The following is a 22,803-nucleotide window of genomic DNA, read 5'->3' as shown; positions in this document are numbered from 1 at the left end:
TTGCCACCTTCACGATGAAGAGTGAAAAAGGGAGAGAGAAATCAACATCAGGATTTTGGAATGGGGAAGCGTTCAAAGTGAAGTTAAAGTGTAAGCTTTATAAAAGATAGTTGCTATTGGCACCCTAACTTTTACTTATTATACCTAATTTCTTAAATTATTTATAGCATCCTAATCAAAGACCAAAACACAACATTGAAATGCTACAAACACTACAAAGAAGTATATAATTAAAGAAAAAAAAAATTCTAAATTTTTTAATAATCAGATAGAAATCTAAAGTATTCACATTCAAACAATTTGAGCAATTGTTGATAATTAGGATTAAACCCAAATAAAATTCTAAATCTAACAAATAGAAATCTAAAAATAGGGAAGAGAGAATCCTATTGGCACCATATCTTTTATTTATGCTCAACCAATGGCTTTTTTTTAAAACTGAGGTGTAATAAGTAAAAGTTGGGAGTGCCAATAGCAGTTCTCTAATTAAATGGTAAACGTCAACTTAGCATTGTTTGAGGCAAGTGTTTTTTTCCTCTTTTGCTGCGGTATTAAGAAGATGATGTATTTCTATAGAATAGTGATGAATGCACGTGGCAAGGGTACAAAACTGCACATCTTTTCTCTGTTTCCCGATGAAAAAGATTTATGGTTCTTTGCCCTTGCCACATCAGCCATGCATCCAAACCACGTACATTATCATGATGAATTTCTATAACGAGTCAGCTTAGCCTGAATTCAAAGTTCCTAAGTTATAAAGATAATGTTGAAGTAACATTGTGGGGGCATCATGGGGAAATACTTCTATCATGAAAAGGATAATGCTCAACGAATGACTTTTTTTTATAAAAACTGAGGTGTAATAAGTAAAAGTTGGAGTGCCAATAGCAGTTCTCTAATTAAACGGTAAACATCAACTTAACATTGTTGGAGGCAAGTGTTTTTTTCCTCTTTTGCAACAGTATGTATAGAATAATGATGAATGCACGTGGTAAGGGTACAAAACTGCACACTTTTTTTTTTCTATGCTTCCTGATGAAAAAGATCTATGGTTTCGTGCCCTTACCGCATCAGTTATGTATCCAAACCACATACATTATCACGACGAATTTCTATAACAAGTCAACTTACTTGAATTCAAAGTTCGGAAGTTATAAGAATATTGCAGGGGCATTATTGGGGAATATTTCTATCATGAAAAGCATCTATGATTCCTACACACTTCAACAATAGAAATATACCTCCCATGTTACTCCAACACGACACAAGCTATAATAAGTCGTGTTGGAGTAACATTAAAATAAATGTACATCTTTAGGAGACATTTCTGACGTAATATATATCCCTCATGTTACTCCAACACGACGTAAATTATAATAAGTTGTGTTGGAATAACATTAAAATGTACATCCTGGAAGACATTTATGAGGTAAATATACCCCTCATGTTACTCGACGCAATCTATAATAAGTCGTGTTAGAGTAACATTAAAATGTACATCTTTAGGAGACATTTATGACGTAAACGTGTGTCAGCACCATTGATGGTTTCGTCAAGCTCACTATTATCCCTGATTTTATACATGGAAAATGATCTTTAATGATGCGTTTTGAGTCAAGTCGTAATCGACCGAGTTTTGAACACGATTCTCTGATATATACATGGAATTCCAATTTTTCCTCCCAATGCGTCTGTGAGGCGGTCTCTCTCTCTCTTTCCTTTCGACATTGATAAAAGATGTGAGTTCTGATTAGTTCTTTGGCAGGAAAAATTTCCAATCTAGGAGACAATCTCTTCAACTTCTTTTACAATCTCTCTCTTTCATTGATGTTCTCTATTTTTATTTTTTTATTTTTTTTGGTATAATTGTTTCTAAAGGAGGAATTCGATCAATCGACCCCCGACTCCGGATGCAGAGGAAGAACAAGAACAAGAGCTTACCCTTCAAGAAATCATCAACATCAAGGTATGATTCTTCATCAATTTCTCGTGTTTGGTAAAAGAAAACAAGCTGCTTGTATTGTTCCCTCGTTCTTTCTATATTTCAAGAGTCACAGAATGTGTTAGATTGCTCTGTAATTTAGATTTTTCTCTAGTTCGCACTGACTTGGGTTTGTTTTTCTTGGGGGTTTAATGAGATGGGTTCATGATTGTTTTTAGTGAGATCTCTTTTCTGCTTAGATTCTGGAAAATCTAGCATGTTAAATTCGACCGAAATCAAATTTTATTTGAAGGCACTGTATGTGACCTGACCCAGACAACAAAAATACTTATGTGTTAGTGGTGCAGAAAGTTAAACCCATATCTCTTTGGGGTCATAACATACCACCATATTTTGCAGTTGACGTCCACAACAGCCCCACTGTGTGGGGCTTTCACTCTGGTACCCTTATTGTTGGGAGTCACGACATTGGGCTGCATACCATACAAAGAACGGCTTGGTGAGGAGCCCAATGTGTCTTAAACTCCTAACAAAACACACCACGTAGACACTGTTCCTATGTTATAGGAATGGGACTATTGTCGGGCCTTGTGATAGCCCTTTCACTAATGTCCCAGGTGCCCACTTTGTGGTGGCTTTCACTCTATTACAATTTTTTTTTACCCTTAGGTGCCCACTTGAGGTTTGAACGCAAGACGCCAGCCAGCTTAGGATAACAAATCATACAAACCGTACCATTACACCAAAAATACCTAGGTGTCATTGGTGTGGAAAGTTAAGCTCATATCTCTTTGGGGTCATAATGTATCCACTCCATCATGATTCATGAGTCCTTGTAACGCAACTTTGATGGGACATCAATTATAAGCGTATTGGATTTTGGAGTGATCCCAGTACTCCAAGTTGTGTAGAGTTAGATCCCGATGTGGTTTGTACATGCATCTCGGGAAAGATCTAGTATCTTTATTGTTTGGAGAGAGTTTCAATTTGTGTTCAATTGAGGTTTTGAGTTGAATGTTTTAGGTTTAAATGGTTAGAGTTTTTTCCCATCTCTTGTAAATTGTTAAATCGCATAGTGAAATTTCTAGGTCGTCAGTATTAGTAGACTAGTCCTTGCAGTGATCCATAGTTAATCACTTTATTTTATTTACTTAATTTCTCTATTTTTGCTGCTATTTCTTGCAACTAATCATAGATCTTAGTGTAACAACAACAGGTACTTGAGTGTGGGTAGACTTAATAAAAAAAAGAGAGAGTGCTAGTAGACATGTCATAATCCATAACAATTGGTATCCAATATACAAGATTCATGGGGTTGTTTCGTTATTTCATAACAATAACTAGCAATTTGTCATGGTTTATGTGGGAATTCAATCTGTCTTGTGGCCTTTATTTAGTCGAGGAATTAATGGGACAAATGAGAATCAAAGTAAGTTATATTTCCTTTATGATTTTTTTACCATCAAAGAAGGATGGTTACATTATCCAGTAGCAAAGATTATTAGGTTTACTTGTCTCAATTGATTTGTATCCATGCTTTTTTTTCAATGATGGTGAAATTTCTTTGGTTTTTTGTTTCCTTTTTAGTTGATTGAAAGTGGGGAAAAGGAACGATTAAAGGAGCTATTGAGGGAAAGGCTTATAGAATGTGGTTGGAGGGATGAAATGAAAGCTCTTTGCAGGTTCTCTTTCTCTCTCAATTATGCTCACTCTTTAGTTTCTTTTAATAAACATTAGAGGATTTGGATTGACATATGTAATTGGATTGATTTTTGTAATACCTCACTGAAGGATAATGTTATATGTCTAGAAATTATTCTCTTGTATCAAGATTTGCATCTTGATGTATTTTATTTTAATTGTTTTATAGTTCAATTAGTTAAGGAGTCTTAAGTAATGGGTAAGGGTAGTTACGAATTGTGTAGGAGTTATGGTTATGGGATAGTTTCTTGAATAGGAGAGTGGGTAGTTAAGGTAGTGTTTCTCTATATTTAAATTCATTGTGAGATTAATAAAAGGGGAAAAAAAGATATTTAGTCCTTAATTGGATTGGAGATTCACCATCTCGAATTGGTGTCTTAGAAGGTCCAATCTCCCTCGAACGAGATCAATCTCAATCTTTTTCTTCTTTTTTATTATTTTTGTGATCTGATCTAAGTAGGCATGCAACATTGGTATCAGAATGGTAGATTATGGAATGGCTGAAGGAACACGAAATGCCAAACTCGATGAGATGATGGGTCTCTTGAAGGAAACCACAAAGATCCATGGGAAGATGCTTAATGAACTAGTGACGAAAGTTTCAAGTTTGGATACCAAATTTGAGAACTTCTCTAAAGAAGAAAGCAAGGAGATAGGGGAGAGTTCCAGCTGAACAATTAATCAACCTGGTGAACCTCATCAATTTGATGTTAACAAGAGAATTCAGACTCGGACAGTATGCCTGAAATTTTCAAGGTTTACTGAGGTGGATCCAGATGGTTGGCTTTATAGGGTAGAGCACTTCTTCTTACACCAGTAGACACCCTCCACGCAAAGGCTGCTTATATAGCCTCCTTTCACATGGAAGGGAAGGCACTCCAATGGTTTCATTGGATGAAACGGTTGGGAGCAATTTTAGATTGGGAGTCATTTGCTTCTACTTTGCAAGTTAGATTCGACTTTTCACCATACGAGGATCCAACGCTATGCTGTCTAAACTGTGACAAACGTTTTCGGTGGAGCAATATCAAACTCAGTTTGAAGAGTTAGCAAACAGAACTGAAGGTCTTAATGAGTCCTTCATGGTGAGTTGTTTTGTGGGAGGACTGAAGGAAGAAATTCGTTTGAGTGTTTAGATGCTGAAACCAACAACACTCACTGATGCGATCGGCCTCGCTTGTATGCAAGAAGAAAAAATATTGGCTCGAAGACGGCTAAACAACTCTACAAACGACTCCAACACAATCGTTCCTTCAGGAAAATCATTATCAGTTTCCCTCAAACGACTCTCACCTATAGAGATGAAAGAGCGTAGAGACCGTGGGTTATGTTATAATTGCAATGAGAAATTCTCCCAAGGTCATAAATGTAAAGTTCAACAACTTTTCCTTTTAGAGGGGAATTGGCCGGAGGAAACGGGCGAAACCGGTAGGCGAGATGATAGAGATGAAATTGAAGATGAAGGGGGAGGAAATACTTTCTAGATTGAAACCTTGAGGATGAGGTTTTTTACAAGGGGTAGAGAATGTTATGTGTCTAGAAATTATTCTCTTGTATCAAGATTTGATGTATCTTGATGTATTTTATTTTAATTATTTTTGTTGGAATATTTGATATTTATTAGGCAGTTTATATTTTATTCTATAATCCCTTAGAGTTGGGAATTGATTAGTTAAGTTTTTATTACTGATTTGTACCTGATTTAGTTGCTATTTTAGTGACTGATATGGGAGATTTTATTTCCTCTGATTTTTTCCCTAAGAATAGTATGTAATCTGCTATAAATACCTATGGTATTTTATCAATGAAAATAAATCAGAGGATTGTCTTCTACCTCTGCTCACATGGTATCAGAGCCAGCACTTTGGCCTGATTTACAATGAGTTACAAGGCGGCTTTTATGAAGTCTGCCCTCACCGGACAGACTGAACCTAGTTCAGACGGCACCTCCGAACGCATAGCTTCAGCATCAGCGGGTGGCTCCAGAATGGCCACACCGATCCAATCTCTCGACACCACCTCAGCCTTCTCGTTAACAGGGCACAAACTGACAGGCAAAAATTATGTTCAGTGGGCTCAGACCATGGAGATCTTCATTGGTGGTCGTGGAAAGGAAGAATACCTGACCGGAGAAGCAAAGCAACCACCCCAGGAGGACCCTTCATACAAAACTTGGAGAGCAGAGAATCGCATGGTTATGACATGGCTGCTTGGATCTATGGAGCCCAACATCAGTCAAAATTTTTTATTCTACAACACGACAGAGGAGCTTTGGAATGCTGTCAAGACCACCTATTCTGATATTGAAAATACTGCAGAGCAATTTTCCTTGGAAGGTGCCCTCATCGACCTTAAACAAGGAAACCTTGATGTCACGGAATATTATAACAAACTGTCCTGGTATTGGCAGCAACTTGATGCCTTTGATGATCTCGATTGGTGCTGTTCAAATGGAAGGCAAAAATATAGGAGTATTGTGGAAAAAAGGAGAATTTTTGCCTTCCTCAATGGTCTCAACAAATACCTCGATCCTGTTCGTGGTAGGCTAATCTCTACAAAACCTCTCTTACCCATAACAGAGGTGTTCTCGGAGGTTCGCAGGGAGGAGAGTCGACTCAAAGTAATGTGCAAAGAAGATTGCAACCCCAGCCCTCAAGTGCCTGATAGTTCAGCCCTTATGACGCATGGCTCAAGCCTTTCCCGAGGAGAAGGACGTGGACGGGGCAAGCGGACCTGGTGTGATCATTGCAGTAAGCCGGGGCATACAAAAGACACGTGTTGGAAACTACATGGCAAGCCTGCCAACTGGAAACCAAGCCAACGGGCATATCATACAGTGGAACAATCTCCCTCCACTGCATTTAGCCAGGATCAACTTGATCAACTCCAACACCTCTTCTCTCAATTCCAGCAAAAAGCTTCCCCATCTAATGATGCTCTTAATTGTGCCATAGCAATGAAAGGTAATTTTCAAGCCCTTACTACTGAACGTACTATTATGGACCCATGGATCATTGATTCCGGTGCCTCGGATCACATGACCAGCAACTCTCATCTATTTGTTACTTACACTCCATACTCGGGTAATACAAAAATCAAAATTGCTGATGGGACTTTGACACCAGTGGCTGGGAGTGGTACAATAAAAATATCAGGAGAAATTATGTTAAAATCGGTCTTACATGTGCCTAAATTGTCTTGTAACTTAGTTTCTATTTCTAAGTTAACTCGTGATCTTAAGTGTGTGGCTAAATTCTTCCCTTCTCATTGTGAGTTTCAGGAAACGCTTTCCGGGAGGACGATTGGCAATGCTAGGGCATGTGATGGGCTATACTACTTCGATGTTGAAACTCCCTTGTATGGACAAGCTCAGAAATCTAGTTTAGATTGTGAATCTTCTTCTAGTTTTCAAGAAATAATGTTGTGGCATAAAAGACTCGGCCACCCCAGTTTTCCGTATTTACAAAAATTGTTTCCCTCTTTGTTTCGAAATAAAAGTTTAAGTTCATTTCAGTGTGAAGTGTGTCAATTAGCAAAACATAAACCATCCTCTCCATTCTATCTTATTCATAGTGATGTGTGGGGTCCATCTCGGGTTACTTCTCTAACGGGTAAAAAATGGTTCGTAACTTTTATTGATGATCATACTCGTGCTTGTTGGATTTATCTCCTAAAAGAAAAATCAGAAGTTGAAATTGTCTTTAAACAATTCCATGCCTTTATACAAACCCAATTTCAAACGCCGATTCAAGTCCTTCGCACCGACAATGGTCGAGAATACTATAACTCTATTTTAGGAGAATACTTAAGCAAAAATGGGATTTTTCACCAAAGTTCTTGTCCCGGAACCCCTCAACAAAATGGCATAGCAGAACGGAAAAACAGACACCTTTTAGAAGTTGCTAGAGCCCTCATGATTAATAATTCCATTCCTAAACAATATTGGGGGGATGCCGTTCTTACAGCCTCATATCTCATCAACCGCCTCCCTACCAAAATCCTCAACTATCTCACACCACTTGATGCCCTTCATTCCTTCTTTCCAGCCCTTCGGATCTTTACCTCTCTACCTCTAAAAACCTTTGGCAGCACATGTTTCGTCCACACTCCAGCACACACTCGCAGTAAGTTCGATCCTAAAGCAATTAGATGCATATTCCTTGGCTATTCTGCCCACCAAAAGGGGTATAAGTGCTACTGTCCATCCACCAAGAAGTTATTTGTTACCTTAGATGTTACATTCTTTGAGTCCGAATCGTACTACCCCCAAAATTTCCTTCAGGGGGAGTCAACACCTCATAATTCTACCTTGGAAGGAAATTTTTTGTGGGTCCCTAGTTCCATTGAAACCAGTCCTCCTACACAATTCCCAAGCCCTCAAATTGAGTCTAGTCCACCTTCCCAAGAAGCCGAAACCTTTATACCACCTGAAACCAAGAAAATAGTGGAAGAACCACACACTGAGTTACGTGTCTATACAAGGAGAGAAAAAAATCAGGTAGTATCACCTATCACATCTCGACAGCATGGCCATGAATCCAACCCGAGAGTGGAAAATCCTGTGACTCCGCGGGAGAACCTAGCATCACCAAATAAAGGAGTTGAAGAAGACCAAACTAATTCTGATTTGCCCATTGCTAAAAGAAAAGGAGTAAGGTCTTGCACATTGCATCCCATCTCCAACTTTTGCTCACACTCAAATCTGTCATCTTCATTCCGAGCCTTTGTGACAAAGATTGAAGAAATTGAGATCCCAAGCACTATACAATCAGCCTTGCAAGATCCAAAGTGGAAGGAAGCAGTCTTTGAAGAAATGAAGGCCTTAAAAAAGAATCAAACCTGGGAGTTAGCGAAATTGCCAGAAGGGAAGAATACAGTAGGCTGCAAATGGGTTTTTACGGTGAAGTACAAATCTGATGGAAATGTTGAAAGATATAAGGCACGGTTGGTTGCAAAGGGCTTCACTCAAACTTACGGTATTGACTACATGGAGACCTTTGCACCGGTTGCCAAGCTAAACACTGTGCGTGTGCTTCTTTCCTTAGCGGCTAATCTTGACTGGCCTCTACACCAACTCGACGTAAAAAATGCATTCCTCAACGGAGATTTGAATGAGGAAGTGTACATGGATGCCCCACCAGGATTCGAACATCTCTATGAGAAAGGTGAGGTTTGCCGATTGAAGAAATCACTTTACGGGCTGAAACAGTCACCAAGGGCATGGTTTAACCGTTTTTCAAAGTCAATACAAGGACATGGATATGATCAAGGAGAAACAGATCATACTATGTTCTTCAGGCATTCATCAGAAGGTAAAGTAACTATCCTAATAGTGTATGTTGATGACATAATTGTTACTGGGAATGATGAAGTAGAGATTGACCGATTAAAACGAGGTCTTGCAAAGGAATTTGAAGTCAAGGAGCTGGGTGAGTTGAAGTATTTTCTGGGCATGGAGATTGCAAGGAGCAAAAAAGGTATTTCAGTGTCACAAAAGAAATATACTCTTGATCTGTTGAAAGAGACAGGTATGCTTGGCTGCAAACCTGCTGAGACACCTGTTGATCCGTATAATAAGTTGGGCAAAAGTGAAGTAGGAAGTCCGGTAGATAGGGGGAGATACCAAAGATTGGTTGGTAAGTTGATCTATCTCTCGCATACAAGGCCAGATATTGCCTTCGCTGTGAGCACTGTCAGTCAACATATGCATTCTCCATATGAGGTTCATTTGGACGCTGTGTATAGGATACTTAGGTATCTAAAAATGACTCCAGGACAAGGGCTGTTTTTTAAAAAGGGCGTGAAGCGAAGTATAGAAGCCTTTACTGATGCTGATTGGGCTGGCTCAATAGAAGATAGAAGATCTACCTCAGGTTACTGTACAATGGTGTGGGGAAACTTGGTAACTTGGAGGAGCAAAAAACAAAATGTTGTAGCAAGAAGTAGTGCTGAAGCTGAGTTTAGGGCTCTTGCTCATGGTATATGTGAACTAATGTGGTTGAGAAGGCTAATGACGGAATTGAAACTTTGGAGTGAGGGTCCTATGAAATTGTATAGCGATAGCAAGGCTGCTATTAGCATTGCACATAATCCAGTCCACCATGACCGTACCAAGCACGTGGAGGTGGATAAACATTTCATAAAAGAGAAAGTTGAGGAAGGAATAATTTGCATGGCTTATATTCCTACAAATCAGCAAACAGCAGATGTGTTTACTAAAGGATTGTCAAGACAAGCTTTTGAGGAGCTGAGAAGCAAACTGGGCATGATCAACATCTTTGCTCCAGCTTGAGGGGGAGTGTTGGAATATTTGATATTTATTAGGCAGATTATATTTTATTCTATAATCCCTTAGAGTTGGGAATTGATTAGTTAAGTTTTTATTACTGATTTGTACCTGATTTAGTTGCTATTTTAGTGACTGATATGGGAGATTTTATTTCCTCTGATTTTTTCCCTAAGAATAGTATGTAATCTGCTATAAATACCTATGGTATTTTATCAATGAAAATAAATCAGAGGATTGTCTTCCACCTCTGCTCACAATTTTATATTTCAATTAGTTAAGGAGTCTTAGGTAATGGGTAAGGGTAGTTACGAATTGTGTAGGAGTTATGGTTATGGGATAGTTCCTTGAATAGAAGAGTGGGTAGTTTGGATAAGTGTTTCTCTGTGTTTAAATTCATTGTGAGATTAATGAAAGGGGGGAAAAAAAGATATTTAGTCCTTAATTGGATTGGAGATTCACCATCTCGAATTGGTGACTTAGGAGGTCTGATCTCCCTCAAACGAGATCAATCTCAATCTTTTTCTTCTTTTTTATTATTTTTGTGATCTGATCTAAGTAGGCACGCAACAAATAAACACCTACTTACTGGAGAAGTCTTGTAGGGAGAAACAAACAAAGAGAAGTTCTTAGAAAACTTTCACAATAGCTATCATCATTTAGGAAACTCCAACTTTCAAATGGGGGGTGTCAACTTAAAGATCTCATCACTGATTTTTACAAATTCTTTTGGTATCTCAATTTTAATTTTAATTAAGGTCATTGTGTTGGTTTTTCTTGTTTTATAGTTGACAAGGCGTCATTGCATTGGTTTTGCTGGTTTTATTGTCTAGTTCTCTTGTCAAAAGCCCCGCCTAGACCCCACATAGCTCCGTTTTTCCCTCCTAGACCATCCAAGCGCCTAGGCCTTACCTGCTTTAAGCAAGGTTTCAAAAACTGGGGTTAAAATGATACTTTTATTAAATAATTTTGTGTAAATTGTGTTTTAAATAGGTATTTAATTTTTTTTATCAATAAATAATCAATTTTAGAACATAAGTGATTTTGTAAATATTTAGCGAAACTTGTGAGGTGTCTATGATTATAAAAAAATAGTAGGTGGCATGTGCAAACGCACATGTATGGAATAATTTATGATTCATGCATGATTAAAATTACTTCAAAAAAAAAATAAATAAATAAATAGATAATCTTCTATTTTTCATATTTTATCATTTAATAAATTGTAAAGGTCTTTTTGTAATTTAAAAATTAAATATTAACTAAGGCTATTTCAAAGATAACATAATAAAAAAGAATTATGTTATTTTAAGAAACTAAAAATTAACTAATGTGGTTTATACTTATAGGGTCGTGGGTTGTAATTTTATTCATTTTGACAAGGATGACCTTGATAATAATAAGTTTGATGAAAAGGTGAGAGCACTTTTGGTCTTCCAAATTTTGGTGTCAATAAACACTTGCTTTATCTTATTTTAATAGCAAATATTTGTGAGGGGTATTAAATTACTTCAATATTTGCAATTAAATTATTTTCATTTTTCTTTCATATTAGTTGTATTGACTTACAAGTTCGCTTGGTAATTGATGACTTATTATTATCTTGGTAATGACATTTCCATTATTTTTTGCTCTTTTTTGTATGACACTTACTACATATAAAAAATTGAAACATTAAATCTTTTTGTTGCTTAGGCCCGCCTAGGCCCTAAGGAGGTCCACCGCTTAGCGCTTTTAACAACCTTGTTATCTAGTAGAAGGAAAATTCAATGATTATTTATTCTTTCTTTGCCCTTATGAATTTCTGATGAATTCAAGATCTAGGAGTTGATAGATGCTTAATTAACGACCGGTATTCATGAAAATTAAAATAATAATCATCAACATTGAAACAAAATAACTAAAGATTTGAATGTCATCAATATCAAAACCACATTCATCATACTTAAATAGGCACAATCACTTAGTGATCCAAAATTAAAATCTTTACACAATAATAACATGTTTATTAGCATTAAATCTGGAAAAAAAAATATCCTTTTTTTTTTTTGGGTGACAAAAGGGTAACAGTACTTTTGGCCAAAATATCACCCAATAAACATCATTTTCTAGGTTCGGTTCCTTTTACAAATAGTGTAGAGCTCCGAGTTCTTTTTCCAACGAATCAAATTTCATCATGATCCGATATCAGAGTAAAAAGTTACATCTGTTTTACGGAAGCTGCCCAATGCTTCATAACAATCACAGAAAACAACCGAAAAAATGTATTTTGGTCAAAATATAATCCAACAAACATAATTTTCTATGTTCGGTTCATTCACCAAAATTGTAGAGCTTCAAGTTCTTGTCCAACAAAATTTTACCCCGATCCGATGTTAGAATACAAAGGTACATCTGTTTTACTAAAGTTACAGGAAACAATCAAATTTTTTATCTTTTTATTTTTATTTTTATATCCTCATATATCAAGCATGAAATATGGTCATTGCCATTATATTAATACTACAAAAATACTCTTGAAACATCAAACACCATAAGACTTAAACTATTTTTCATAGAAATCATATTAATATTAATTTAATATTAACTATGCTTAAGGATTATAACTGCTCTCCTTTTCGATGTTTTTTAATGGGTCTTGAAGTGCTTTGATGTACAAAACTTGTTTTTGCTCCTTTCCTCGCTCTTTTCTTGCAATTGAATTGAGATTTTTAATGGAGTTTTGGAGGGAAGAAAAATTGATGAAAAAAGAGGCTAAGGTTTTCAAAAGATTAATTAAAGAAATTAGGGTTCGTTAAACAACTTTAAAACTCTCCCAAAAAAGCCTCACAATTTTGCAAGATTGGGGGGTCTTCAATTTTCTTAATTTTTACGCAACCCCCCTCAAGAATGGTTATAGGGGTAGGCTAGTGGAGAGGCCCACTAAATCTCACATCTCTCTATTAAAGTAAATATCCTTCTAAGTCCAGTTATTTACCTCATCGTGTCATTTATCCTTTCAAATAACAAAAGTTTACAACCCCTATTTGAACTAGGTATTTTCTTATCCCTATGGTCTTTGTCCATTTAAAAAAATAAAAGCTTTTTTTTAAGTAGAAAAATACATGGACTTTGGGCCTATTCACAAATATTAACCATATGAACTCATCAGTTTTGAGCCTATGGGCGTACTTATGCCCGCTCTAAGGTTAGGATATTACAATATCTTTGAACACATGAATGTTCAAAGAAAGCTGGGTACTTTCCTCGAATTTCTTACTATAGCTTCTAGATAGCCTCCTCTACACCATGATGTTGCCCCAATACCTTTACTATTTGAATGGTCTTGGTACGTAAAACATGCTCTTTGGTGTCTAGAATTTGCTTAGGTCGCTCCACCTAACATGCATCCTTTTGAACACTCAAATGCCATCAATCCAATGTCAAGCCACTTGTAATAGACACATACTATAAAAGTCCTCATAGGACTTTTTAAGAAGCAGGAACAAATAGGAATCTAGTAACACAACATTATTGCTTGACCACCATGTCGATGCTTTATCAAAGATTATGTCTCGTGAGACATAAATCTTCCCTGTTGATGGATCACAACACCTCCGACCTTTTCTTTTGGAATTGTAACCCACAAAGATGCACCTCAATGCTTTTTTATCAAGTTTTGTTAGTAGATTTTCTATGAGAAAAACATAACAAATACTCCCGAAAACACGAAGATATTTTACTTAGGTTTTTGTCCAAACATTTGCTCATATGTAGAAATAAACCCGAGTCGAGGTTGTGGTAGCCGATTGATCACATATGTTGTTGTCTCCATACACTCAGCCCAAAACCGTGGTCACATTTTTAGAGTGCAACATGCATTGACACATGTTATCCAAATGTCGATTCTTCGTTCAACTACTTCGTTTGGTTGTGGAGTGTTTGCACATGTGAGTTGTCCTCTAATTTTGTACTATTTAAAGTACTCGCTGAACTCCTCTGAGGTATATTCTCCACCATTATCGGACCGTACACAACGAATGTTGTGCTCTACTAATGTCTCTGCCTTTGCTCAAAATTCTTTGAACTTCTCAAATGCTTTAGATTTTTCTTTCAAAAAGTACATTCAAACATACCTTGAGAAATCGTCGATGAAAGGGATCATGTAACGCTTATCACTTATCGACGGGTACTTCACCTTTCCAAACACATCAATGTACACTAGCACTAACAGTTCTTTCGATTGAAATTTTGACTCTTCAAAGGGTAGTCGTTGCGCCTTGCCAAACTAGCATCCTGCACATAGTGTGTTTGAACGAAATTCAAGCTTTGGAAATCCTTTGACCAGCTCACGTTTTTCCATCTCGTAAAGTTTTTTGTATCTTACATGTCCTGATCGTGTATGTCAAACATCCGGTACTTCACTTTTCAGGTATTCTTCACGTGCGCTTCTTTTGTTGACATTACATACATTGACTTCACTGCATTCCTTTCATCACAGGAATGCCATCTACTTTGACATTTTCAAATATCTGCACATCTTTGGGACCGAACAGATGTACCGTCCTGTCCCGATTATCTGTGGAATCGATATTAGATTTTTGTTATACCAAGAATATGGTAGACTCCTCGTAGCAAGCGATTCTCACCAAATCTTGTCGTGATCTCCGCATCACCCATGTGTTTTACCAGATGTTGTGAGTTGTCAGTCGTCACAACCACATGATTTCCATCATAAGGATGCATGTTTCTTAATTTCTTTTTATCATCCGTTATGTGGTTCGAACAACTGGAATCTACGATCCGATCCTTCACATTGTCAATGGTTGTGTACTGATTAGATTTACAACTCTCTGAATTAGCATTAACTTCATCATGTTGATCTTCCATTACGGTTGTGAATGCATGCTCATTTATCATATTAGTGGTTGATGCGTGGTGTGCTTGTGGTTCCCAATCCTCTGCATCATTGGTTCTCCCTTGATTGCTAGGTTCTCCATATCGAGAATCTTCAATAGCTACGTTATTTTCTGCTAGAACTAATTTTACTCTGCAATCACGTGCAAAGTGTTCTGGCTTTCCACAATGATAACATGCCTTTTTAGTCTGCTTATCCTACGTCTTTTTAATGTTCTTTTTGTTGGCTAGGTATCTCCCCCATTTTATAACCGTTTTTGCTGCATTTTGATTTGAATTTGTCTCACCATTTCCCTTTGGAGTCTTTGGAAATCATGGCTTCTTCGTTGTCTTCTATTTTCAAGGTACCTATTTTGATGAGCACCATCTCATGACAAATGAGCAGATTTTCTAACTCATCCACATAAGGCTGCGTTGCCCACCTAACAATGGCCGTTATGTGCATCGTGTATTTTGACTATAGACCTTTGATCAAAAATCAACTCTTCTTGGCATCCAAGATTTTATTCTCTTGATCCAATAGGGACCACCCCCTACATGTTTTCATGTAGAGGAAATACTCTATTATAGGAAATACTCAATTATAGAGAGTTTTCCTTGTTCAAGACTTCCAATCTCCTTTTCTAAAAGCTAGTGATGATGTGTATTCTTCTTTGAGAATAACCCAACAAAGATGTCCCATGCCTCTTTTGGTGTCATCGCATCCGAGATATGGACCAATATGTTGTCATCTATAGATTGCTTCAGTGCGTAGAGAGCTCGACTAGCCTTAGTGTTTCACTTTGTCTTTGATGCAGGGTCTTTTGGCGGTTCCGTGTTGTCTCCACACGTCAAGTCCTAGAACTCATGCCCTAGCATTGGTCATTGAGCTTTCTAAATCAAGATCGTTGCACAGTTGTGCAGAACATTTTCTCCCAACGAACTGTCCCGTTCTGATACTAATTGTTAAGTCATGTCGAATAGACATACTATAAAAGTCCTCATAAGACTTGTTAAGAAAGAACAAATAAGAATGAAAGAGAAAAACTAAACTCTTTATTAGAAATGTTATTTCTATCTCTATCTGATTACAAATGAAGTTGAATGAATGAGTGCTTATAGAATTGCTCACCTACTCAATAGACCACCTATAGCTTACCATCTATATTAAAATAATATTAAATTATTTCCTGAATTCATCCTGCCAGCATCGTCCTCTTATTAAAATATAAAATATCTTCAATCATTTACCAAGTTCTACCACCTTTTAGAGTCATTGTCTTTAGAATACTTTATTTTATTATAAGCATCCACTACCAAGCAATAATTATTATTATGGGCTTCAAGTGTCTTCTACATTCTTCTAGCATAGCTTGTCTTCTTCATTCTTCTTCAAAACTGACTCAAAAGGTCAGTATTGACTCTTCAACACTCCCCTCAACATTGACTCTTTGCTTATCGTTCCAAGTTGCTTTATGAACTTTGATAACCTAAAAAATGATTGTCCTTTAGTGAAAATGCATGTCGTATGCTCTTTTGTAGTAATTGGGAGAAAACTAGTATCATCTTTCACTACCTTCTTTTAATGAAGTGATGATACATATCAACATGTTTTGTATGAGTGAAATACTGGATTTTCCGCCAATCGAACCCCGCTCTCGTTGTTGTTGTAGAATTCAACTGAATAGTTACTCTATGTCTGACATTAATTGTATGCATCACTCACATTCTTGCACGGAGAGATTGATAAAAAACTATTTATGGAGCAATCCTGTGGTTTTGAGGACCAAAATAAACCAAACTACGTTTGCAAGTTGCGAAAAGCTCTTTATGGACTGAAACGGGCGCCGCGATCTTGGTGCAGCAAGATTACATAATTTTTAATGTTCAATGGTTACATACTAGCACCAACAGATTCATGCCTATCTGTCAAACAATAAGATGGGGATTACTATTGTGCTTTTTACGTGCATGATCTCATCATTACTGGAGATGACACGAGAGAAGTTACATTAATTCGTGATAGCCTCTTAGTGAGGTTTGAGATGAAAGAGCTCTGGGAGCTCAAACACTTTCTTGGCTTAGAAGTAGATCGATGTGATAAGGGAGTTCTTGTGCCAGAAGAAGTATTCTATAGACTTGCTAGGCAAGTTTGGGATGGAGGACTGCAAACTTATCTCAACTCTAGCAGAAATAAATGGCAAGTTGAAATTGATGTGGGGAAGCTACTAGAGGATGTAACCATGTATTGATAGTTGGTTGGAAGCTTAATCTACTTAACATTGACACGAATTGATATTGCTTATGCAGTTGTAATGGTAAGTAGTTTCATGCAATCACACTTATAAGTAGTTCGATGCATTTTACGATGTGTGAAAGGTACTGTTGATTTTGGGATTTTCTATGAAAAGGGAGTCTCATGTGAGGTAGTTGGGTATTGTGACATAGATTATGCAGGAGACTTGTCAACACGCAGATCCACTACTGGCTACATATTCAGCTTGGGTTCATGAGCAGTATCTCTGTGCAGCAAGAAACTACCAACAATGACTTTCGATGACCGAAGCAGAATACAGAGCAACAATTATGGCAGCACAGGAATGTGAGTGGCTCTTGTAGCTAGCGTCAAACATCAAACAATAAGGTAACTATTCAGTTGAACTATACGGCAACAACAAGAGCACGATTTGATTGGCAAAAAATCCAGTGTTTCACGCTCGTACAAAACATATTGAAGTGAATCATCACTTCATTAGAAAGAAGGTACAACATGTTGATCATTCAACTCGACATAGTCTTTTTCGGATTACATGCAAGGTGCAAGGTAAGTTATGCCAATTAATTATAGATAGTGGAAGTTCAGAAAATAAAATTTCAAGCCACATGGTCGATGCATTTAAACTACCCACTACGAACACCCTACACCTTATTCTATAGGTTGGGTGGACGATGAATGCAAAAAAGAATGTGACAAGCCAATGCTCTCTTTCTTTTAGCATTGGGCAATATAAGGATGAGGTTATTTGTAACATCATCCCAATGAGAGCATATCATATCCTCTTGGGAAAGCTTTGGCTTCATGATAATTATGTCACCAACCGAGGTAAAATCAACTCCAATTCTTTCATACATAATGGTGTTAAAGTGATCCTACACCCTTTCTATGCCAAGCTCAAGGTTGTCCAACCAGCCAAGGAGAAGGTAATTTCTACCAACATCAATGAGGACTTAAAAGAAACAAGCTAAGTGTTCCCGGTGATAGTGCAATATTCCATTCAAGACCCTCCTATTCAAGTTCCTCATCAAGTGCAGTCATTCCTTGAGCAATTTTCTCGCGTTCTTCCTTTGGAATTATCGGATTCATTGTCTCTCATGAAGAATATACAACACCATATTGATTTGGTACCCGATGCAAGTCTCCGAAATCTGTCCTATTTTGGGATGAGTTTGTATTGAAGGAACAACTGAAAAAAAAAACCTTGAAGCTTCTACTAACAAGTACAAAATCTATGTCGATAGAAGATTTGAAAAAGGAGACTTGGTCATGGTTTATCGTAATAAATATCGTTTTCCCGCTAGAATTTACAAGAAGACCAAGTTAAAGAAAATTGAACCTCTTCATATCTTGAAAGAGATAAATGATAATGTTTATGCGAAGAATTTGCCTAATGATATGCTTTGGTCAATTATATTCTCTAATCTAAGTTTGAAGAACGGATATCACTGGAAGTGGATTAGAGCGAGAGATGAATAGAAAACAAGAAAAAGAAAAAAAACACCTTCAAGAACGACTTGAGGACGAGTTTTTTTTCCAAAGAAAGGGGGCCTGATGTAGGACATCTCTAATCCTATTAGTAGTTTTACTAGGATTTTCTATTACTAGTTCTAGTAGGATTTCTATTTCATAGTTATTTTAGGAGTACAATTCCTTATTAGTTTCTAATTTGTTTTAAATTCATTTTTATTATTTAAACTATAATTAGAAGTGCTTAGAAGTGTCCAATTTGAGTTCTAATAGGATTGAAAAGTTAATATTATGTTATAGATAAGTTAGGAATGTTAATTTTTAGTATTTTAGTAGGATTGTAAGCTATTATGATGGAGTTACCTATATAAAGAGCTCAAAATCCGAAAATATAATCAATCAATCAATTCAATTATCTTTTCTCTTTTAATTACTTTTTAGCTTTATGTTTTATTTTCTTTCAAGCTATTGTTTGTTGATCAATTGAATCCATTGATTCAAATTGATTTTGAGTGTTCTATTGAACACAACCTATTGAATCTATTAATTCATACACTTTCGCTACGTTATATTGTGTAAATAATTTAGTTATGGATCATTATGTGATTGTGTTTATTTAAGTATATTGAATGTGTGATTGTGTTTATTTAATTATGAATGTGGTTTTGATATTGACGACAGTCAAACCATTAGTTATTTGGTTTCAATGTTGATGATTATTGGTTTATTTTTTTCAATTATCAATGATATGCAAGTTTTCGAATTAAAATGGTTTATTTTTATAACCTGGCTATGAATTTGATTTTTGATCATGGACTGCTCATAATGTTAATTTTGCAATTGAAACAGTCACTTGATTACCATGAAATATGATTAATTTTGAAAAGAAGAATATTTTCTCTTAGAAAAAAGGAAAAAAAAATCTATGTGAAATATTTGGTTCCTATTCCAATGACTTACATGAGATGGAGCACGAATAAGGAGGGTGTGGAGAGCCTTGTGGTGTAAGACCCTAGAAAACCCATGATCATGTGGTATCTAATGAGGATTGCTTGTTTGGTCTCAGTGCAAAATATGACCCTATGGTAACGTTTACCAAACCGTTAAATCGATGAAGTGTTCATTGTAAGTGAACAAAAAGATTTAATGATTTTAATGACCCTATAGTTTATTGCGGTTTTGAACTATCTTTTTATGCATATAAGGTTATTGAAAGATAGTGTCTTTTGTTTTGTCAGTGCTTTCAAAAGTATTAACAACTATGTTTAGGATGTTAGAATGAATTCACGGCTTTTGGAGCTCATGCTCTATTTACGATTCTTTTTTAGGCTTTGGAATAGTTGTGAAGCGTGGTTTGGAAGCATTGGCTCAAGAAACCATACTATTATTTTTAATATTTTGTTTGAGTAGAAATTGACATTGAGTGAAAAACTTGTATTATTTAAAGTTGGTATTTCATTTCTAAGTATTTAATTCGATATAGGGTATACAAGGACATGGTAGATATTTAACACTATATAATGATGGGTTGATGTTTATTTTTTAATGATTAGTTTTATGTTTGGATGTAATTTATTTTGTATTTTTCTCATGACCCGAGATTTTGGATAAAGAATCAGGTCTTACTTTGTAAACTGAGCTATTTGGTAATGGAGGACCAAGATCTTTCAATCACCTTGAATATTTGGGATAAGCTTTGTTGTCGATTATGATCATTTCTTCCATTAGATATTTAGGCAGAGTAACCAGACTGGCCACATGGATGAAAAATAAACACATCCACATTACATTTGCTTGGCCTGGAATCAAATAGAATTGGCAATGAGGGGACCCTTTTTCTTTCTGGAATCAGATAGAATTGTTTGTGAATTGTGATTGCTTTCATCGTCAGCCTCCAAAAATTTGAGCTTCTATTTTGTTCGCTACTAGGGATTTTGCAAAGAAAAAAGGAAGGAACAATGTTACAGTGGACGACCTCATACATGTGATCACCCCAAAGGGCAGAGGTCAGTTTTTCTTTCCATTGTCTTCTCCCCAATGTTTTGCTTTTATTCTCCTAAGCATTCAATTGTGCAAATGCTGCATATCTTTCACAAATGATGCTTGTGGTGACAACAGAACTTTCTCTTATCCTGGTACTTTGTAATTGTGAATGATATATTTGTTCTAACTTAGATTCTTCCTTTTATGCTGGTTTGCATAGCGGTCTTTCCTAACTTTTCAATATCTATAAAGTAAAATGACTAAAAAGGGCCTTTTATTTTACATCCTAAGTTAGGAAGATAAACTTTAGAATATGTTGAGCCATTCTTTGTAGCTCACCAAGTTTGGTCGTTTTTTTTTCTTTCTCTGTTCAATTTATCTTGGTGTGCCCCTGTTTCGATCCATTGCTTGCTCAATTGTTGGGGGTTCACAGTTTTTGTTGGCAAGGAGAGGATTCTTTGGAATGTTTTACCACTGTCCGTTTGTTGGGGTTTGTGGAGGGAGAGAAACGGGTGTATCTTCGAAGGGAAGGAGCTTTCTACACAAGAGATCATTTTTAGTGTTGTGGGTTTGTTGGTGCAGGCAATTCCATGAGTTTAGGGGTTATTGTTTTGAATCTTTATTGTTTAGATGGGAGCTTGTCAGTAGAAGGTGATGACCTTGTTTTGAGCTAGGGAGGTGTTTGTGTTGTTTTTTGCTGCTGGTTTTATTTTCGTTGTGCTTTGTCGCTTGTTTGTTCTTTCCTTGTGCTTCTTCTTTGAGGACTTCTTGTCCTCCTTTAATAAAAACATTAGCTATAAAAAAAAGAGTTAGCATATATTCGGGATAAATGAACTTCTAGCTCTGTGTCAGTTATCAAAGCTTATCATTCGAACATGAATGCTTATCCACCAGCTTATCAAAATGGCACTAGCCCGTATCAAACATGTTGATACAGCAGTACTTATGCTTGGGCGGCAATGCAAGGCTAACACTATATATTAGCATGAATTCTGAATTTAGTGTGTGGATTTTTCTCTACATACTTTATATTAGATTGGTCCAAAATTTATCTTTTACGATTCTTAAGTCCTAAATTTGTCACGTTAGACTATGTTGCACTGAGCTTCTATAAACGTTGACACTTGCCACAGGCCTAGCACCAGTGGCATATGTGCTAAATCACCACGATATAGCCCCCCCCCCCCTCCCCAACGAGTAGTAAGAGTTCCCCTACTCTCTAAAGCACTTGCTCAAGAAAATGCTCATATGCACTCATGTATTGGACTTGAAAGCTTTACTCACTCTTCAAGCTTTGGGTGATCCCAAAGGGGGGATGATTCCAAATGAAGACTATCCCCCTTTATATAGACTAGTGGAGGGTTTTCTAGAAATCTTTGTCATTAAATATGCCTTCTCTTCCTGGCGATGATGACACATTCTCCTCTCCAAGTCACTTCCTTGGGTTCTCATCCCACACCCAACTCATCTGCTATCAATTCCTTGGAAATGTAGTCTTTATGTCAACTTCCTCCGAGCTTGGATACCAATTTCTCCTTGAAGCTGGCCTTCCTTGACATGTTATAATTATATATGCAAACAGGCAAGTTCTGTGGTTGCCGATAGATATTTACTTTTCTGTTATGTTATTGACTTAATACATCTGATTAGTTCCTTATATGATTGTCATTTTTTTTTAATGAATTTTATGTTTTTTGTTTGTGCAGCCTCTGTTCCTGATTCTGTTAAGGCCGAGTTGTTGCAGCGTATTAGAACTTTTCTGTTATCAGCTACTCTTTGATCTTATCAAACTCAACTTGTGATTTGAGTTCACCGCATAACTCAGTTCCACAATTTATTGAGAAATCCCGTTGTGGTGTGTATGGTCTAATCGGAATCGTTTTTAGAAGTCCTGTTGGTGAAGGTGGTCGAGATAAGAACTATCACTGCTCATATTGGAAGATGTTTCTATAGGTCGCGAGTGAAAGGAATTGAGTTTTGCACATTAGAGGCTTGAGAAAGCATAAAACCTCAACATTCTGTTGTATGAGTTCAGATTTTATAAAACTGATTTTGTGCTTGTAATAATCTTGTTTTGGACCACTTTCTATACTTATAGCTTATCCGCCGTTAAATTGTAGTCTTGAGTCTGGGACTTGTAACAAAATACAGCCTCGTGGTTGATCCACTGTTCAAGAAGTGCTTGATTAGGTGAGTTTAGCAGAAGCACTCGAATGGAAGCCAAAACTAAAGATAAAGGAAACACTTGCAACTTGTTTGGTACAGATTGCG

The 22,803-nt window shown here is 36.6% G+C and overlaps 1 protein-coding gene across 1 annotated transcript; it reads left to right on the top strand.

Annotated features, from left to right (window-relative positions):
- The first annotated feature begins 1,580 nt into the window (after positions 1-1,580).
- On the top strand, positions 1,581-22,710 carry LOC147398513 (transcription/mRNA export factor). The gene is made up of 5 exons (XM_086447745.1): positions 1,581-1,739; positions 1,879-1,966; positions 3,530-3,624; positions 20,479-20,555; positions 22,239-22,710. Coding segments are annotated over exons 1-5 (336 nt in total). The 5' UTR covers positions 1,581-1,737; the 3' UTR covers positions 22,313-22,710.
- The last annotated feature ends 93 nt before the right edge of the window (positions 22,711-22,803 follow it).

Source organism: Akebia trifoliata, chromosome 7 (genome assembly GCF_017979445.1).
Source record: "Akebia trifoliata isolate Shusen 1 chromosome 7, ASM1797944v1, whole genome shotgun sequence".
Classification (NCBI taxonomy): Eukaryota; Viridiplantae; Streptophyta; class Magnoliopsida; order Ranunculales; family Lardizabalaceae; genus Akebia; species Akebia trifoliata.
The sequence above is the reverse complement of the archived record's forward strand: the minus strand, read 5'-3'. Positions and strand labels throughout refer to the sequence as shown.

Bases quoted from the DNA above. Each gene is read 5' to 3' on its own strand.
- LOC147398513 (XM_086447745.1), top strand. The intron at 1,967-3,529 runs GTATGATTCTTC...TTTCCTTTTTAG, and splicing joins AAGAAATCATCAACATCAAG to TTGATTGAAAGTGGGGAAAA. The intron at 20,556-22,238 runs GTCAGTTTTTCT...TTGTTTGTGCAG, and splicing joins GATCACCCCAAAGGGCAGAG to CCTCTGTTCCTGATTCTGTT.